General features: G+C 34.0%; 2 protein-coding genes across 2 annotated transcripts; both read right to left on the reverse strand.

Annotated features, from left to right (window-relative positions):
- Positions 1 to 2,973: 2,973 nt before the first annotated feature.
- Positions 2,974 to 6,588, reverse strand: LOC112711190 (inositol oxygenase 4-like). The gene is made up of 11 exons (XM_025763796.3): positions 6,283 to 6,588; positions 6,064 to 6,178; positions 5,274 to 5,355; positions 4,964 to 5,168; positions 4,741 to 4,800; positions 4,316 to 4,368; positions 3,962 to 4,084; positions 3,797 to 3,866; positions 3,551 to 3,629; positions 3,312 to 3,393; positions 2,974 to 3,201 (listed from the first exon to the last, which is right to left on the reverse strand). The coding sequence occupies exons 1-11, from the start codon at positions 6,311 to 6,313 to the stop codon at positions 3,175 to 3,177; spliced, it is 927 nt and encodes a 308-aa protein (XP_025619581.1). The 5' UTR covers positions 6,314 to 6,588; the 3' UTR covers positions 2,974 to 3,174.
- Positions 6,589 to 7,688: 1,100 nt separating this feature from the next.
- On the reverse strand, positions 7,689 to 11,089 carry LOC112709305 (uncharacterized). Its single transcript, XM_025761198.3, has 6 exons — positions 10,931 to 11,089; positions 10,709 to 10,737; positions 9,582 to 9,717; positions 8,363 to 8,461; positions 8,091 to 8,174; positions 7,689 to 7,991 (listed from the first exon to the last, which is right to left on the reverse strand). Exons 1-6 carry the CDS (start codon positions 11,087 to 11,089, stop codon positions 7,935 to 7,937), a joined length of 564 nt encoding a protein of 187 aa, XP_025616983.1. The 3' UTR covers positions 7,689 to 7,934.
- Positions 11,090 to 21,325: the final 10,236 nt, after the last annotated feature.

Consider the following 21,325-nt stretch of genomic DNA (forward strand, 5'->3'; position numbering starts at 1 on the left):
TAATTACGAAAAAATAAAAATTTAACTCAAACAATCACATTTTTTATATATAAATATAAATAATGTCTTTTTTTATTAAGTAATTATTTAAATATTTTTTGTCATTTAATTGCATAATTGGCACTCTATAATATTCATAGTAAAATTTTTTTAATGAAAATAATTATTATACATAATACCAAAACTAAATTAAATAAATAGTAAAAATAAATAAATGATATATAATATATATTATCTCAAATTAATTATAAAACTATTAAATACTAACAATCTCATTTTTATTTGATAAACTAAATTTGATTTTGTATAATTAATTAATTAAATTATTATTACTATTTAATCAAGCATATTTATTTTTTAATATAAATAGATTAAATTTATATAATTCAATAATTTTTATCATTGTGTTATTAATTAATAACCTAGATTTTCACACATATATTTTAAAAAAATTAAATATGGGGGCAAACCTATTACTTTAAAGAGGGTATTTGATACTTCTGTGTACTGATTATTTGTTTATAAACATTTAATGGGGCAATTGCCCCCACATACTTGTAAATAAATCTGTTCTTACGTGCGCACAAAAGTGTGTATGTGTACACGACCTGTTTAGCTTTTTTGACAAGTTTGTAACCCTCTGTAATTTTTGTATGATATCTGATAATCAATTTTTAAACTTTAAAAAGACTATGGGTATATCTAATAAATTGAATTGAATTAATTTCTTGATTAACACTTGGGTAATCAGATAAAAATATTGTAGGGATGGTGATTCGTCCCGCCCAAAGTGAGGACGGTGGCGCCGTCCCGCTCACGAGATAATAAAATTGATAAATTGATAAAGAGAATTGAATCAATTTTTATTAAATTGATTTAAGTCAATGATTTTGGTTGAATGTGGTCTAAAAAATTGAACTTATTGTCCTGCATGAGTGACAAGGTTGTGGATTTCATCCCACTTGCGTATTGATTTGGCACCTACACCGGATAAGAACGGTGGTTCCATGCCGCTTGTCCATTTTTGCGGTGGGATGTGGGGATATTGGTTTTGTCTTGCCAACGGTGAGAACGGTAGCATTGTCCTCCTCACGAATAGACAAGTTGATGATGAAGGATTTCCTCCTTTGCTGTAATAGGCAAGTTGAGGATGAAAGATTTTATCTCTTGTAGTAGAGGACAAGTTTAAGGTTGAGAATTTTTTCTCTTATTGCATCATGAGATTGTATAGAAGGTTGAAGATTCCTTTCGGTTTAATTTATAACTGTGGTGGGGATGGTTGTTTCATCCCGATCACGACTTGAGGATAATTATCCTTGTGATAAATGTGAATATAAAGAATTATGATTTCGATTTCGATTTTGATTGTGAATATGATTGAAAAGTATGGTGGACACTTTATCCCAAGAGTGTGCCAGGCACCATATCTCAAGAATGTGGCAGGAACTATATCCCAAGAGTGTGGCGGGAACTATATTCCTGATAGCTCATTTCTCTCTCGTTGCAAGGTAGAAAGGTACACTCTTCGTATATGGAAAGATACACTCCTTTATAATTCTTCCAGGAGAAGGAAAAAAGACACTCTCCTTCGTTTATATTCCTTCTGAAAATGCGCAACCGAGATACCATGTCTGGTTAGCTACCGGATATGTCGAGTCTATCTGTTTAACCGACAAGTGAGCTCACAGCCAATAGGACAAGTATGTATCATGTGCATTTGTTTACTATTGTTTGAGTGTGCATAACTGTTTTGGTTTGCCTAATTGACTTTCTGTTAACTGTTAATATACTATTTGTTGTAATTGCTCTTTAGCTGTATTTGCTTTATACTGCTTATTGTTTGTGTATGATTTCACAATTGAGACTTGAGACTTGGAATTAATGATGATTATGAATATGTGGATGAATGAGATCGTTGGTAGTTCAAAGTATGTAAAAGTTATCAATTAACCCCTTATTGATTATTATTTGTGATTGAAATTACCGAACTGAATACTAAACCGAGTAATTGGGAGTAAAGATGAGATTATATTGGAAATGATTGAGGTTAGAGGTAATTGATAACGCTGAGACTTCAGCAAATTAACCCTGTTGGGATTTGTTAAAACCCTAGACTTAAACTTCTGTGAAATTGGAGAATTAGGATTGCCTAGTAGGTTCATGTTTCTTTATATAGTCTTTATTTGGAACTATTACCTTATTGGGAACCTTCGAATTCTCACCCATCGTGGCTTTTTCTGTTTTTCAAATACAGGGCGTGATGCACATCGCTGAGTGTGCGGGATTCTGTTTGGCGAAATGAAAGAGACTCTTTTGAAGTTCATTTTTATTTATTTAGAGTTTTCTCCACTTTTGAAATCTTTTTTGTATATTCCTATTAGAAGTTTTTATTTGGGAAATAGGAATATTCTGGTGTAATATTCTAGTCAGCTTTTTTTTACGGGTCGAGACTGGTAATTATTAAATATCTTATTTCAGAACTTACGTACCTATATATATAAACCTGTTTTGCTTCTGTATACGGTGTTCACTTGCGTTAACATGATTCGAGTGCGATTAACGGCTGTTAATCATTTAAAAATTTTTTTCACACAGGCTCCTAGTTATATTATTATTCTTCAAATATTATATATGTATCTTCTTTTTAGGTGTCGTAATGCTTCGCCACCGTTGATTTTACGATATAATCGTAAAGTTCTGTGCAATAGGGTGTTACAAAAAGCTTGAAGAGTGAAGACAACATACTTTTCTATGGTTGTTCTTCTCTGAAGTTTTGTAATAGGTTTTATTATCATTGTAAAATAATAAAAATAAGTATATGTATGATTATATTCAATGTAAATGCTAGTACTTAGAACTCAAATATTATATGCAATCACATTCGAGGATGAATCCAACGAAGGACAAGCATAGACTTTGCCCCAACTTTTTTTGAACAAAAATTAATAATTTTAATTATATAAAATTACTATATGCTATATAATTTTATTTTTTATTTAAAAATTTAATAAGTAATTGTCTTATATAATATGAAGCAATCTGTTTGTGATTTACAATATAGATAATAATAGGCTGATATATATGTCTCAACCAGTTTTTAACTTGCTCTCAAGGAAAATTAATCAATTCCCTCCAGGCCCTTGAGGTAGATCCATTAGCTTATATTGATTCTCTTCACCACTTCAGCTTTGCTGGGAAATACTATAAACCATCCAAATAGAAAAGTAAGAACATCACGTTAAGAAACAACAAAAGGAATTCAAATAAAACAAAATGAGCAAATAATCCATCTGAAATTTGTGCCCTCGCACCTTGTCAATAAGTGATTGATAGTATGGCTTCACTTTTTCAACGTCCACCAAAACTTTGCTTTTGCTATAGAGATCATATTTACTACATAATACATATAATTATGCGTGATGTTATTAAATAGTAATTATTTACTACATAATACATATAATTATGCGTGATGTTATTAAATAGTAATAATACCAAATGCTGTGTGCAAATTAATTGTTATATATATATATATATTAGGAAAAGGACTAACTTGAAAATGTGAAGCCACTTCAAGTTCTCGAAATCTTCTTCACTCATGAGATGAGTATATGCTCCCTCCTTATGCAAAGCTGCAAAAGAGTTTTAAGCTTAATACATTGTTATTGAAAGAAATACTAAAAAAAAATTATGATTTTTTTTTTGTTTACAAAATAAAACGAATTTTTGTTGCCCAACAAAAAATGCCTTCTTATGACATAAAAGGAAAAGCACATATATAGTAAATAAAGATACTTACGATAAAATGAGTGATATCTAATAATGAATAACCCAGGTGAAGGTAAAGTGGTACCATTTTCTTTTGCTACCTATAAATTCAAGTGAAGTATAAATTTATTATATATCTTGAACAAAATAATGAACAAATTATATATAAATTGTAACTATATATTTAATTACTCACCATATACATATAGTCATCATGTCCCCATGACATGAGTACATTGTCTAATCCACACCCTTTACTATAAACTCCTTCTTTAGTGTTATAAGCAGGATTTTTGCTATCTGGGTTTTCTTTAAAATACTGAAGCATAGGAAAAATTTATATTATTGGTCAATGATAATTTTAGAATAAAAAATATTATTTATACATTAAAATTAACTATTATATATTATATATAAATATATGTAATTTAATTTATTTTTAATATGTATTTTATATTAATTACTGATTTTATAGTATAAATATAACATAATTGTTTGAGACATGAAAAAAGGGGTCATTTTTATAGTTTTGTTAGAAGAGAAAGGCTATCTTGTGGTGAACATTTTTTTCATCAAAGGCACAACCGACAGGAAATGTATCTCCTGCAAATATATACATTTAATCATTTGGTTAAAATTTTGAATTTAAAGTAACATACCAAAACTAGCTAATTGGGAATTTAAAGATTGATAAAATAATTATACATGAAATATAGGGATGTGTCTTATTTAAAATATTGTAAATTGAATCAAAATAATTACAACACAAATATTTTTATAATTAATTATTTACACTCTCTCAACCTTAATTTAGCCGTAAATGACCTAATAAAAATTTGGTTTTGTATTAAGCTTTTAAAATGATAATTAATTTTAAATATTATAATTAAATTTTGTTTTTAAAAAATAATAGTAAAAAGATTATTCTATTTAAAAAAAGAAAAAAATATTGTAAAGAATAAGAAAAATTCTCACCAACAACAGCCCATTGAGGTAGCTCACCGAATTGAGGAAGGTGAAGAATCTTTCCGAGATCTAAAATAAGCAAATATTCATTTGTCAATCCATATTAATTATTTAAAAATAATGAAAAACTTTTTAGAAATAAAAGGACAAAAAATAACTAAAATTAAACTAATTGATTTTAAAGCTATAATAAAAAATTAGAAAAGAAACCTAAGATTTTAAATTTAATTACCATGGATGAGAGCAGTCAAATGTAACCAATCTTCATTAGGATAATCTTTTCTAATGGCTTCTGCAGTTTGTAACAAATGTTGAATTTGAGGTTCATCCAAATCAGGATCACTATCATCCACTACTTCATTAAGCAGCTCACAACATTCCCATATGCTCATTTCTGCTTTGTCCAATTTCTTATAGTGCTCCCTCATTTTCTTTACCTATATTATTAGCAAATGAAATTTTCAGGAATTAGCATTGAGCTTTCATGTTATTGTGTATTAGTATATATAAACATGTTTGAGGAAAATAAGAATCTGGCTTACAAAACCATATGTCTGATTAATGTGTTGTAATTTATAGAATTCTTCCACACCTTTTTGTCTTTCACTTTCAATATCATAATCCCTGCCAAATAATCTCATTAGTCGATATCTGAACCCATTTTTACAAATTTGTATGGTATATGTAAGCTTTTTATGAAGGGTTATGAATTTGTAAATTATTTTACACAATATTTTAAATGATTATTTAAACAGTAATTATATATAAAAAGTTGTTATATTTATTGATATATGATTTGGTATATATATGAAAAGTGTTTTAGTTTGTGATCAAAATTAAATTCTTTCAAAAATATAAAAAAGAAATCTCAGTTTTATTGAGAGCATGTGGGTCACAAAGATACAAAATTTTTCTCGCCCTTTAAGTTAGGTTTTTTATTTTATATTGACATATGTAATTAGTTGCATATTTAACACTTAAAAAAATTAAATTGTTAAAAATATTAGGTAAAGAAATGTAGCAATTTATGTGTCTTTTCTACTACTAAAGAAAGTTAGAGTTTAATTTTTATTATTAAAAAAATTAAGATAAAAAATCTTAAAAGAAAAAAATATCTATGCACAATCACATTTTAAGTTTAAATAAGACTTTTATATATGCCAAAATTTATATTAGAGATATAATTATTTATATGTTTTATTATATTAATTTAAATTTATTTAGATGAGTGATTTTATGTCAAATATATGGCGTTAGCTGCTTAAAATCATAAATTTTAAATCAAAGAAATAAAAATCAAATAAAAGAGAATATTGAAAGGGGAACTGAAACCTGAAGGATTGGCCAAATGCATTGCTTTCTGGGGCCTTAAACGTTCTGTCCTTAGCCGACACAAGCTCACTGGTTTCTTCGGTGTGTACATTCTTCTTCTCCTCAACTTGGGACCCTAGAAAAAAAAAATTGAGATATGGGATTTTCTACCTAGGAAAAAAAAAATAACGCTCCAATATTTTTTTTTTTTTTAAAAGAAGAAGAAAAACATAATCAAACCATGGACAGGTTGTTCAGCTTGGATGGCCATTTTCTCTATTTCAAATAAGCAAGAAGAAACTTGGAAGAAGGGATAAGAAACTCTAGTGAAAATGGGTGCGACAATAACCCAAGACAAAACGCGTTTATATAGTACAACACCAAGTCCTTGTCGTAAAATTTGAAATCTTGGAGTCCTTAACTAAAATTATGTTCCTGAGAATTTATCATTATCTGTATAAACCAAAACCATACCATTCTTAGTAACTTTCCAATTAATTAAATTTATGCCAGCAACTATATGCCAGCAGTGTGCTTACCAAATTCACCGATTTGTTTCTTAAAATATTACTCATATATACATAAGACAAGGTAATGAGAATGAAGAAATGACGTGTCCCATGTAAAATTAACAACAGGCGAGAAAGGGTTCGGTAGCATTTGTATGGAAACGGTTTGGTGGATAGACAACATCTTCAGAGGTAGTGTGCTTGCTGAGGTGTGCCGAAATATACAATGCCTTTCTTTTATTTTCAAACAAATTAAAATGTCGTTGTTTAAAATATTTCTATTATTGTTATTAATTAACAAGTGACTTACCTTACCTTGTTGGCCCTTTATTATTTCGTAGTCTACAATTCTCTAAAACCAGTTTTCTTTGCGTGAGCAAAATTGGATTTCTCAATCACATATTTTTCTATCTTAATTATTTCATGTACTTTATTATTTAAGGACAAGTTGGGATATGTGTTATGGACCTATCAGCTTTTCCTTTGATGATTTATACACATGATTTGTATCATTATTGCTACAAAGAAATATAGCTAGCAATTAATAAATTGATAATAATAATAATAATAATAATAATAATAATAATAATAATAATAATAATAATAATAATAATAATAATAATAATAATAATGATGAGAAAGAAGAAAAATGAGAGAACACTACAACAGAGGCGCTATTTTGCGGCGATTTTTTTATGATTAGCGGCGGTTTTAAACCGCCGCAAAATCAAATGCCGGCGGCTAAGGGAAACGCCCTGGATATTGTCGCGGGGATTAGGTTTTGCGGCGGTTTTAGCAACCGCAGGTATAACCGCCGCTAAATCAGTATTTTGCGACATTCAGTTAAAAAACCACCGCTAAATGAGAGTGCAACGATTTCGAGCATGTTTACCGGCGGTTACAAATCGCCGCTATTTAACACGTTTTTAAAGTTTGCAACTGTTTGGCGGCGGTTTTAAAACCGCCGCTAATTTCAATACAAGTTTTAAAAAAATTGGATTTTCCTTTTAAAAAATGCTGATTTTTTATTTAATTTTAAAGATACATTTTTTTGGCCTTTTTTGAATTTGTTTAATACTATAAATCTTAATATTTTTCATTTATTGAATCTAAATTTGTGACAAAAATAACAAAATTAACTGAAAAATAAAATAATATATTTATCATTTGTGTTGCCATAAGCCTTGAAACTGCCAGAGATACATTGGTGGCAGCATCTTTGAAAAAATCAAAATTCTTTATAAGTCAGAACCAAAACAAGTAAACTACGTGATCAGAGAAGAACATCATCTATACTTCAAAGAAATAATCATTCATCAAGAATAAAATTATCAATTACTACATAAACATGTCAATAGTGTCTCTAACAAAGAAACCAACCTTTCACCCACACCTCCTTTTACAGTCAATTCTTAATTCAGCTTTGTTCTCACAGTGAACCTGAAGTGTAGAAAGAATATGAAGTCATTTTAATTTTTTAAAATGCAAATTGAATTTGGAGTTGAAATCTTAGATACAATGATGGTGATGATGACTTACTTGAATCAAATCCATGTAGTTCATTCTATACAGGTGATCCCCGGAAAGAATAAATACATCCTCAATGTTCCTTGCTCTTGGATCCTACAACAAATAATCATTGTCATTAATTAAAAAATGGAACTAAAACACTTTTTATACCATTTGTCAACAGAACAACATATATAGCACATACAAAGTTTTATATTCTCTGTTAACAAGCAAGCAATTAGACTATATGTGTTAGGATTAATACATGAAATAAAGTACATGATAATGAAATAGCTTAGCACCTTAAATAGCCAGTGGAACTGCCTTACAGTTACAGCATCAGCAGTATCCTGAAACCAACTTTGACCCTCCTGACCTGGAACTTGAGTGGCTGCAAGAACCTGAAAATAGAACAAGAGCTCCCTTCATTTGCATTCTCCTTCAAATTTAAGACATTTCCTCTAATCTCCTTTCCTTCATCCCCACTCATTATTCTCTTAATAACTATCTTTATCTCAACCATCTCAACCTTTCCTCCAATTTTTACCCAACCATCTAAACAACACTCACATTTTTAGCATTCACCTTTTGATCACCAAAACAAAGCATACAAATCATAGGAACTCCTTCACAAACACTCTCCAAAGTTTAGTTCCAACCACAATATAATGAGTCCAATATGCACCAACAACAGCATTAGGTAGATCACAACAATATCAATTTGCTTAGATTTTGTCCCATAACCATAACCAACTGTTTAATAATTTGTCTCACAAAAATTATTTTATAAATCTCTTAGACACACACACAAACACAAATACACCCATTTGGGCATAATCAAAAGCAAAATAAAACTCAAAAATAGTACTCAATTAAGCTACCAAGTTTGCTCTTCATCCTTTTTTCATGATGCACAATAATTCAAGTATTCATACATATACTACTGTCTACGTCCTTAGTGTTATATGTGGCACATTTAGAATTCATGGTACCTTGTTTACATGTTTAGGTATTCTTAGTTTTGTTATGGTTCTTGTTGGTTTGATTATGATGGTTCTTTTTTGTTCTTGGCTGTATAAAAAAGTAGAAGTAACTAAGTAACTCTAATGCTATGCATTGTATTATGGTTTCTGATTATTTGTTAATGTACTTCTATTTTTTGTTTTTACCACATTTTAAGGAAGCTGTTCTATATGCTAGATATAATACAGTGGCCAATTATCAAAATATAAGAAGTAGCTCTAGAACTAGGTGCATTAGTTGAGTTATGAGTGTTTAACAACTAAACTAATAAGTTTAGGAAAAAAGAAAACAAACAGTAACAGCAGCTATAAACACCACAAATTGAATAGCATACTATTTCTTGTAATCTGAAAAGTAAGGATATCATTTTAGAACATGAAAACTAGTCAGGTTTCCTTTTGTGTTCAGAGGATAAAAGAGTTTTTATAAAAAAGTTCAACATAACTAGTGTAAGAACATGCATAAAAGAATTATTTATCTTCTAAATAAATTCTGTACCAGTTCTTGCAGAGGTCTTTTATTTTGATCAATAATAGAACTCCTCTCCTCGGTGATCTTCGAAATAAGATCCCTTGCCTGAAGTAATAAGTCTAGAACAGATAGTAGAGATAAGATGGCATTAATTATGAGTCTCCTATAAGATAAAGCTAATTTAAGTGTAGAATTATTAAGTGTTTATAATATACCACAGAGGTAATAAAGTAATTAGTAATAAATTATTTTGTTACAAATTTTATCATATAACATAAATAAGATATAAACATTCTAGTTATTAATAAAATATATTTTTGTTAATAACTAGATAGAATACTTACTTTAGATTCGATCAATGAAACAAACTTCATTCAGATCTTTTAAATTGAATTGGAACATATTTTAATTTGAAACAAACTCATTTCAGATCTTATTGCACTATAAGAAATGGAGTCTATTAGTTCATTTGTTCGACCATTACAATCACTAATGTAACTAAAATAAAATGAAATGAATAAATGGTCTTATCACACTATGCTTTGCCCATTATTAACAAAATAAAGTCTTATCATAATAAAGTAAGTTCCTTTCCTCACTGAGAAAACAAAACAGAGCCTCTGGGAATATAGTTGGCTTAGACATTGCAAAGCATGTTTCAGGGATAGATGCTTAAAAGCATTGCAAAGCAAGTAAGAGTATAAAAATATTTGTTATATAAAGCTTACGTATTTCTACTAATTAATTTGTTATACCACTCCATTTTGATGCGCTTGATCTTTATTTTCTCTAATTTAAACATTAATATGACAATATTCATTCATTTCAAACAATTGCCGACTAAGATATAGTAGATAATAACAACTAGTTAAACATTGTCGAAATTGTTCGGATTAGTATGGTGAAACATATTCAAAACACTTGGCATATTGTCGAACACTTGGCATGCAAAAGTATAATCAACACAAAATAGCACTAACAAGCATTCTTTGCAACAGCAAATCAAAATTCAGCAACAAATGACATGAAAAATCAGCAGCGTTTCGTAGGAACTCAGCAAAGTATCAGTCAATCAATCTAAACAAATTGAAAATTCAAACTCAAGAAGCTCTTAACAGCAGGTTTTACTATGTATAAACAAACACAATTCTAACCTAAACTCAACTAACAACAGCAAATAATCCTAACCAAATCAAATTAACACTAAAATCATCATATAACTAATCCTAATTCAAGAAAGGAAGAAGCAGAGTTATCGGTGAATCTGTCCCGGTTTCGGCGACGATTGTAACTGGTGGCGACGTGTTCGACAGTGACCTCCTCTCCCTATTTGACTCCTCCCAGCGGCGGATCTATCAATGGCAGCAGTAGCAAACCCTAATGGCGACGGGAACAGGGTGCGATGGTAATGGCTTGACCCCAATCAATGGCAGCGGCGGCGGCAGAGCAAGACGGTGTGAGAACGGACCTCCTCCTTCTCCCCTGCGTTCATCGTCTTCTGCTTCTCCTTCACTCTTCGCCGTTCTTTCCTTCATGAGCGGTTCTCCCTCTCTTCACAAACTCTCTCTCTCTCTCTCTCTCTCTCTCTCTCTCTCTCTCTCTCTCTCTCTCTTCGGCTTCAGTGGCGACGACAGCAAGCTTAGTGGTGGCGGCGGTGGCAAGACGCGATGGTGAAGACCCGCGATGAGGACCACGACGGCGCTGGCTTCGTGGCGAGCTGATGCGGTCTCCCTCTCTCTTCACGGTTCTTTCTCTTGCGATTTTGGCTTTCCAATGGCACGGCAACGCGACGGCGGCGGCGAACTCAGCAGCGTCGGCCGGCTCCTTCCTCCTTTCCCTCTCCTTCTCCGTTTCTCCCTCTCTTATCTTTACATTTCTTTCTTTCTTTCTTTTTTTATGAAGCTACTGAGGGTTGTGTTTTTAGGAAAGGGGGAGATTTTCAATCGCCAAAGAAAAGGGAGATTAGGGGCGGTTCTTTGAAATTTGCCGCAAAACCAAATTAAACAGCTGCTCTTTCAGTGTTTACCACTAAAACCGCTGGAAAATCACCAGATAACGGCGATTGTTAAAACAGCTGTTAATTGTCGGCCACTATCTTCCATTTTTGTGGTAGTGGAAGTATAAACCGCCCCCTTTATAACCGGACATGTCAGATTAGCTATCGGACTTGTCAGATTTGACTTTATAACCGACAGATGAGATTCATTGGCCATAGGACAAACATGCATCGTGTACATTTGAGTGATTTGTTTGAGTATGTTTTGTTTTGGCATGTCTAATTGTTTAACTGTAATTAATTGCTACTTGTTCTATCTGCTGTAACTGCTACCTCTATTTTTGTTTTCTTTGTCTGAATTATATGTGTTTGCAACTAAGAGATCCCTCATGGTGGTGGAGGTAACGTTGAGGGTAGTTCCACCGGTATTTCGGAGGGTTAGAAGAGACAGAAAGTTAAGTATTAGGTTAAAGATGGATTTAGAAGTTGAACACCTTAGATAACTTACATAATTTATGATTTAGAATACCTTCTTAAGTTTAATTCTGAGTGTCAGAGTTTTAGGAATGCCTCTGACTTTCTCGAGAACTTATACATTATGTATGTTGGCACCTTTACCATACTGAGAACCTCTGGTTCTCATTCCATACATATATTGTTGTTTTTCAGATGCAGGTCTGGAGGTACCGCACTGAGCATTCTGGAGGCCTTCTTGAAGCAAAGAACTATAATTTTTCATTACTTATTCAATTTCTACTTATATATAATTATACATAGTTATTCTCTGTATTTTATACTTTGTCCCTCTTACAGGTTGACTTGGAGAAATAGGTGTTTATTTTACATTTTGGGTTGTATTTTGGGATATATATATATGTATATGTATGTATGTATGTATGTATACGCTGGCCGGCCTTAAATTCGCAGGTTGAGTTCGGAGTTGGTTATCTGTATTTTGGAATTCTAATGCATGTATATGTTTTTAACCTTCCTTTCGATATTACTTATCCATCTATGCTTATCTTTCGTAAGTGATGTGATTTCTATTTTATTTTTTATTAACTTCTCTTTCAAGGCACCTAGTTATAATTTTCTTCAATTATTTTATATACGTATTTTTACTTTTAGAGGTGTAGAACCTCGCCACCTCTAATTTATGTCCTAGGCGTAAAATTGTGTGGTAAGGTGTTACATTATGGTATCAGAGCAGTTCCTTGCTGTTGAGCCTAAGGGACGGACTGACTATGCTTCTGGGCATATTCTGGGTGTGTGTATATGCTGATTAGGATATCTAACTGATATATGTGGCATATTACGTCCTAAGCATGCAACAAAACTGTTAGTTTCATGGACTCCCACAAGAAGACTCAAACTTATTCATCTCTAATTTCCTACAAATATGTGATATAGTGAAGGCCAATGGAGTCCATCCTGATGTCTATCGATTATTGCTGTATGGACTGAGCTAAGCAGTGGCTTGATACACAATCCAAGGAGAGCTTTGATAAATGGGATAATATGGTCAGTAAATTCTTGATCAAGTTCTTTCCACCTTAGAGGCTGACCAAGCTAAGGACCGATGTTCAGAGATTCAGGCCACAAGATGGTGGATCTCTCTGTGAGGATTGGGAGAGATACAAGGTGATCCTTAGATAGTTCCCTTCTGTTATATTTCCGGATTGGATACAATTATAGATTTTCTATGTTGGGATTACTCAGGCCTCCAGAACCTCTTTAGATAATTCTATAGGAGGATCCCTTCATATAAAGAAAACCACTGAAGAGACTCTAGAGTTGATTGAGATGGTTGCTAACAACCAATATCTATATTCTTCTGATAGGACCACCATGAGGAAATGAGTCATGGAACTGGATGCTTTAGATACCATTCTTGCTTAGAATAAAGCCATGTTTGAACAGATAAATGCCATTACTCAACACTTGGGTGGACTATAAGTTTCAACTATTAATATCCAAGATGCTCCCTATGACATGAGTGGTGGATTTTCTTAAGGTGAAACTTTTGATTATGGTCAATTTCTCTCTGAACAGGTTAATTATGTGGGCAATTTCTTCAGACCCCCAATAATGATCTGTTCTCCAAGACTTATAATTCAGTGTAGAGAAATCATCCATATTTGGATGAAAAAATCAACTATAGAGGTACCATAATTTCATAACAATCAGAGCCATCAGAAATAATTTCGATTAGAGTGATTTTAACAACAACAATCTACCATCCAGTTCTAAAAATCTTATGACTTGGAAGGTTTAGTTACTGAATTCTCCAAGAATATTATTAGTTCCATGCAGGAAGCCAGAGCTTCAATTAGGAACTTGGAGGTTCAGATGGGTCAACTAGCCACAAAAGTTACTGAAATCGATAAGTGGTCCACCAATACCTTTCATAGTAACACACACTACAAGAAAATAGCACTATTGCCATGCTTTTAAAGCGTGGCAAAAAGATGAAAAAAGCGTGGCGATAGCTTTTCGCCACGCTTTTTGAGCTACCGCCACGCTTTTGAAAGTGTGACCTCTGAAACGGTGGCGTTTGCTTTATCACCGTGCTTTTTTCAGCCTATCGCCATGCTTTTTTTACAAATGGCCACTTTTAAAAGCATGGCTGTAGGTGGGAGTTATGGCCACGCTTTTAAAGCGTGGCAGAAGACGAGATATCTCCACACTTTTAAAGCATGGTAATAGAGGAGGTATGGCCACGCTTTTGAAGCGTGGCAGAAAAAAACATGGCCATTTCTCTAATCAATTGCCACCCTTTAAAAAGCGTGGCCGTTTACCCTTTTCACCACATTTTTGAAGCGTGGCAAGAAAAAATGTGACCAAATCTCTATTCAATCGTATCGCCACCCTCACAAAAGTGTGTCCATTGACCACTAAAAGCGTGGCAAAAAAAGCGTGCCCATAGGCCTTTTTTCTTGTAGTGACATTTCCAAATCCAAAAGAGGAGTTCAAGGCTATCACCTTGATAAGTGGACAAGTGACAAGTGCGGAAGCATAAGTTACTGAAGAGCCGATTGAAAAAGAAGCTCCAGAGAAGGCACAAGCCAAGGTGAAGCACGCCCCACAAAGGCACCCGGACAACCCCTTTTTGGTTGAAATTGAGCTACATAAAGTGAAGTCTTCAGTACTTGAATACAAGTCTAAAATGTCATATTCTCAGAGGTTTCAAAAGGAGACTAAGAATAAGTAGTTTTCAAAGTTCTTGGAAGTCTTCAAAAAGTTTCAAATCAATCTTCCTTTTGCTAAGGTTTTGGAGTAAATGCCTCTCTATGTTAAATTCATGAAGGAGTTGCCGTCCAAGAAGAAGACTATAAAAGGAGATAAGATAGTGGTCCTAACCAAGGAATGTAGTGCCTTAATTTAGAGTAATTTTCCAAGGAAGAGGCCAGATCCAGGAAGCTTTCAAACTCCATGTACCATTGGGAGCACAAACTTTGAGAAAGCCTTATGTGATCTGGGTGCAAGTATCAAATTATGTCCTTGTCTATAATGAAAAAACTGCAAATCAAAGAAGAGAAACCAACAAGGATAGCACTACAAATGATAGATATATCTTTAAAGAGTGCACATGGAATAGTGAAAAATATCTTGGTCAAAGTGGGAAAGCTCTTCCTCTTAGCAAATTTTGAATTCTTGACATGAAAGAGGATGAAAATGCCTCTATAATCTTAGGAAGACTATTCCTAGCCACTGAGAGAGCTCTGATTGATGTGAAAGAAGGTGAATTGATGCTGCGGGTGCATAAAGAGCATTTGATCTTCAAGGTTTTTAAACCCATATATCACTCAGGTGAAGAAGGCAACTGCATGAAGATTGAGTTCACTAATCCAAGTCTCCAAGAACCCCTTGATGTTGTAAAACAGAGTTTGCAACTCAAGCCTCCCTTGGTGACAATCAACAAAATTTTTCCTGACATGAAATCTAAGTTTGGTGTTGGGAGTGCAGGGTGTCAAGAAAGGAAAGGGCTCCCCCGAGGAAAGTACCCAAGGGATTGAGAAACAAAAAGATCTTCACTGAAGGTTTCTCCCAGGGTTGAAGGTATTGTTGGCTCGTAATCTAGTGTTGCCTTATATAGTAAATAGAATCCTCTCTCTTGAGCATATTGAGCTACTTCATGGGGACATAGGGAGAAAATTCAGAGTGAGAGGGGAGGATTTGAAGAACTATGATCAACTCCACCTTAACAAGAAATCAACCGTTAAGCCAGTGACGTTAAAGAAGCACTTGTTGGGAGGCAACCCAATCTTCTGTATCCTTAAATTTTCTATTTATTTTGATTTTATTTATTTGGTTTTATTCTCTTATAGTTTTTATTCTTTTTTCGTGTGTTTTGGTCATGAAAAGTGTTGAAAATAGGAACATGTGCAATCAGAAAGGAGTTCAGAACACTCTGGGGGGGATTTACTTGAGATGACCTGGCGCCAAATGTCGCAACATGGCATTTAGTGTCGGGAAGGCACAAAAATTGAGGTATGGTCACCGAAGGCTGGCGCTAAATGCCCCGACTTAGCGTTTAGCGCCGTGGTGCACGTATTTCGAAGAGCAACTACTGTGTAGGTGGAGCTAAATGCGGTAACATGGAATTTAGCACTGGGGAAAGCATAAACATTTCAAACCTCTCTACCGGGTGCGTACCCACTATTGTGCGTACGCACAACTTATGCTTCAACTAGAGAATTTGCCATTGTTCATGTGGCGCTAAACGCGGGCATATGGCGTTTAGTACGAGGAGGAGGATCACCAACTCCACACTCTCTGCAGGGTGCGCACGGACACAGCTGTGTGTGCACACAAGCCTTCAGTATGTGTACGCTCGGACCTATGTGCGTACGCACAAGCATATTTTTTCCAAAAAAAAAACATAGTGAAAATGCGCTGCAGGTGCTAAACGCCGAGCGTAGCGTTTAGTGCTAGTAGCGCCTTAGCGTTGATTTGAAGTGGGGATTTGAATTTGAAAAAAAATGAAATCGTGGGCTGCACATCAGAACACCCCCTTTTCCCCACCAATCAGCAACACTCTCCTTCCTCAAATATGTCTTTCCAATCCCCACAACCCTCCCAATCATTACCCCTTCACCAACCCCCCTTCAATTTCCCCAACCCTATTCAATTCCATTTTACTTCCTTTACCCCTTCCCCTTTCACCCCAACGTAACCCCTCCCCCTCTTCTATATATACCACTATTTTTATCTTTTTTTTTACACTACCACAATAATTCCCCCTCACTACTACTACCTCTTTTACCAACTTCATCTTTACTTCCATTTACCTCCCTTTACTTTTTCAACTTCTTAATTCCCTCTCCACTTATCTTGCCTTTATTTTATTTTTCATACATCTCCTTTCTTCTCTTGGTTTTCCTGCTTCCACACACCTTACCAATTTTTTCCATTTCTTGTCCCTTTATCACCACATACTTCTTCTTCTATTTTCTATTTTTTTTTTGCTCATGACAAGCAAAAGCTTTAAGTTTGGTATGGTCCCGCTGTTTTTTCTTTGATGATTATTTATGGCACACAAGGGAGGAGAGTCATCTTCAAGAAAGAGAAAAGAGAAGGCCCCTATGGCTGGTCCTTTTAATGCTAGCCGATTCAGTTCTAAGGTGCATGAAGAGCACTTTCATGAGATCACCCGTAAGAAGAAAGTGATCCTGGAGGTGCGACTCGATCTTAAGCCGGACGAGTATCAGGAAATCAGGGATGATATATAGAGGAGATACTGGGGAACACAGTGTAACCCAGTGGCTGAAATGGGCTAGCTGATGGTCCAGGAATTTTATGCCAATGCTTGGGTTATGTACAAGCATGTGAAGGGCGTGAACTCCATCCTCAAGAACTAGCGCACCATGGTCAGAGGGCGGATTCTGGAGTTCGGTCCAAGGAGTGTGAAGGAGGCACTTCAATTACCACCTTCAGGAGATAATCTCTACTCTTTTACTGAGAGAGTCAATAGCGACTGGAGGACGGAACAGATACTTGTAGACATAAGCCTTCTGGGAGCTCAGTGGAGGGTTAATTCTGAGGGGCAGCCTTTTCAGTTGGGGTGATAAAATCTGAGACCGGTAGCTCGGGGGTTGTTGGAGTATATTTAACGCTCCATCATCCTGATGAGTAACCATTATGCGGTTACTATAGACTAGGCAGTGATGATCCACTGTATCATGCTGGAAATGAGGTGGAGGTGGAACGAGTGATTCCACGGGAGATATACAACATTGCTTCCAATGCCTCCACCCATGCCAAGCTGGCATTTTTTTATCTTATCTATTGCCTCTATGATGCCTCTAGAGTGCACATAGAGCATGACACCCTCATTCCTATAGAGAGACTAATCTCCAAAAGACCATGAAATATGTTTGGGAGTATACATGAGCTCCGAAAGAGAAGCTAGTTCCCCCACCTCAGTAGGAGTAGCCTATGATGCCTCAGGGACACTATTTCCCACCACAGGAGTACTGACATCAGCTGTCTTCCTCCATCGAGTAGCTGAGGGTAAGCCAGGATGGTCATAGTACTCTTCTTCAGCAGCTTCTAATAGAACAGCAGAGTTAGCGCCAAGAGCTCACACAAATAAGATTGGACTTTGGGCCATTGAGAGGATATCCGGGAGCTCATCTCAACGGAAGAGACGACCACCAGGATGACTGAGGTGGTTGAGTTTCTTTTTATGCCATTTCCCGTGTTTTTTGTTCTTATTTGTTATTTTCTATTTTCTGTTGCTTATCTTTATCCTTTGCATGATCTTTAGTATTTCTAGTTTCTTAAGTATTTTAGTTTAATTCAGTACTTTTATTTTTGTTTTGAAAAGATGCCTCATGTACTACTCACTGACCTTAAATTCAAAAAGAAAAAAAAAGAAAAAAAATGGTGTAATACATGAGTGGTTGAGTTATATATAGAAAAGTCTTATTTAAATTGATGTGGTGGTATTTATCTGTAGTTTTGAATGCATTAAAAATAACAGTGCATATTCGATTTTAAAGTAAAGGATGTTAATTCATGAAGAACATGAATTTAGAAAAGTATTATGAATTCTCTAAATTAAGCAAGAAGATGATCCTTGGAACAAAAGAAATAGCAAGAAAAAGAAAATAAAAGCAAGGCACAAGGCTCTGAGCATTAATGGCTATGAAGGTTAAAATTGATCAAAGCTCAAAGGAATTGTTTCCCTAACCATATGCTTGTGGTGTGAATGTGTCAAAGAACTCTTGAGACAGAGCATTTAGAGTTAAAGCCAAACACAAATAAAGAATATGCCAAAGGCTCTGAGCACCACTGACTGGAAAAATTTAATAGAAAAATCAGAACTCAAAGATGCAAAGCACCAAAGAAAAAAATAATGTTCAAGGATTAATCAGAAGTAAAATAGAGAATTCATAATATTATCCGGATTCTAATTCTAAAGGACATTAACATTCCTGAGCTTCAAAGGATAGTGAGATGCCGAGACTATTCAAAATCACATTGTTATTAACCCTACTCCGAGAATAGACATGAGTTTAATTGGAAACTCAACTCTTGTGTAAACCAATATCTCATGTTCATATTGTTTTCAGTTGTTTGAGGACAAGCAACAATTTAAGTTTGGTGTTATGATGCATAAGCATTTTTTCTATATTTTCTTAGTAATTTAGATATAGATTTGTTGAGTTTTTATTAGATTTTTTTTAAGACCAGTTTGGATGCTACTTTAATTTGCACTATTGTTTTGATGATTTCAGATAAAGTTTGGGGGAGTTGACAGAGTTTATACAGAAGAAAAGGAAGAAATTTGGATGCTGTCACCTGGCGCCAAATGCCATGACCGGGCGTTTAGCGCTAAGAGGCCAGTAATCTCAGAATTTGTCTCTGTTTAGCAGGTGCTAAACACCAAGCCTAGTGTTTAGCGCCAGTAGCGCATTTTCAAGATACACAAGAAACCTTGTTTAGCTTTTAGTTTTAGATTTTTAATTAAAATAAAACAAAATCTTTTAGGGTTTGTATGTTTATTTTTTTTGATTCTTAAATCAATTTGGATTAGATATAAAAAGTGGAAAAGATTTAACCCTTCGGGATCTCTTCTCTTCTTCTTCCTCATTCCATATTTCTAGACTTTTTACAACCCAAGGTTTTTCTCTGAGCCATGTGCAACCAAACCTCCTTTGTTAAGGTTAGGAGCTCTGTTATTTTAATGGATTAATATAGTTGTCACTTTTCTCTTAATTAATGCATTGTTTTATTTTCAAGTATTGATTTTGTTCTTCATCCTAGGGATTAGAGTATATTGGAAGATAATTATTTTTCTACTTGAATTCTTGTTGAATTTTGGAAAAGTTAAATCATTTGAATAATAGCTTGAAATCAACTTCTCACAATTCTCTAATTACCTGGAGTTAACGTGATATGTGACATATAATCATCTTATCTTTGGGTACTTAGGATTTGCGTGGCTCATAAACTAGGATTGGATTTAAACTTCTAATTTAAATTAAGTGACCAAGGAATTGGCGGTTGGTTTGGTTAGAAGAGATTAATTATTAAGGAATTAGGGTTTAGTAAATTAAAGTTTTCCATGAATAGAACCTTTGCATGATTAAAGTGAGTGATAAGAACCATTAATCCGAAAATTTAACATCTGCAAAGCCTTAACTATTTTCTCATATTAAATTCACAACCCATTCACTGTTTGCTTACTTGAATTCTCTGAATTATTGTTTGATGCAATTTAGAACTCAAAACACTCTTATTTGCTTCTCTGACTAGCTTAATCACTCAACTATTGTTGCTTGATCCATTAATGCTCATAGAATCGACACTCACTCACCTGAGTTATTACTTGGTATGACCCGGTGTACTTGCCGGCAAGTTTTCGTATTCGAAACACCGCACCATAAGGAAATCACATTTTTTCACCCAAATCTCCCCTTTTCAGTTTCGAAAATCTTAGGTTTTTTTATTGAGAAATTGAATAATTTTGAAGGTTTAGGTGAATTCTAGCAGCAGGTAATCACTGGGTATTGCCCGTTTGACTCATGGGAAAGATAAGAACTTGTTAAACCCTATGAATCATAATTCTTGTTGATTTAGAGTTTAATTTGGCGATATGGAATGAAATTCAGGTGATTGGGCTTGCAAAATTGGAAATTGTGACTTGGAGCCTATGAAGAAGAGGCAATTTGAGGTGATTTTGGCTAGGGAGAAATCGGACATGGTATGATTTTGGTTTCTCATAGATAATATTTAATGTAACGTGAAAACGTAGGCTAGTTGACCATAGGTTAAGTTGAACTATGAGGACTTGTTAAAGCTTAGTGACTTTGGTAAAAACGTTGAAATTGATTATTAGCATGTGTTGAACAATGATGATTGTGATGTTTGATGACAACAATGAGTTGATGATTAATGATTGTGATGATTGATGATGATAATGAATTAAGATGTTGGTAGCTTGATGAATAATAAGTGATGTCATTTTGAATTTGGATTGTTTGGTATGAGAATGGATATAATTGAGACAAAGGTATAATGTGAAAAAGATAGAAATGGATATAGACTTGTTTTGGACTCAATTGGTGTTGATTTGGGGAGTAAACTATTGATTTTAAAATATGAGTTTTGGTATATGAGTTTTGGTAAAATAGAGGTTTGGTATTTTTGGTAAAACTTGATTTTTGACCAAACTTCGCCGGGCTATAACTTAGCTTCCAAATCCTTAAATTTTGTGTAACTTATTCCAAATGAAAATTGGGTTTGTGAAGTTTATGCCATTTGAAGG

The sequence above is a fragment of the Arachis hypogaea genome, chromosome 9 (genome assembly GCF_003086295.3).
Source record: "Arachis hypogaea cultivar Tifrunner chromosome 9, arahy.Tifrunner.gnm2.J5K5, whole genome shotgun sequence".
Taxonomy (NCBI): domain Eukaryota; kingdom Viridiplantae; phylum Streptophyta; class Magnoliopsida; order Fabales; family Fabaceae; genus Arachis; species Arachis hypogaea.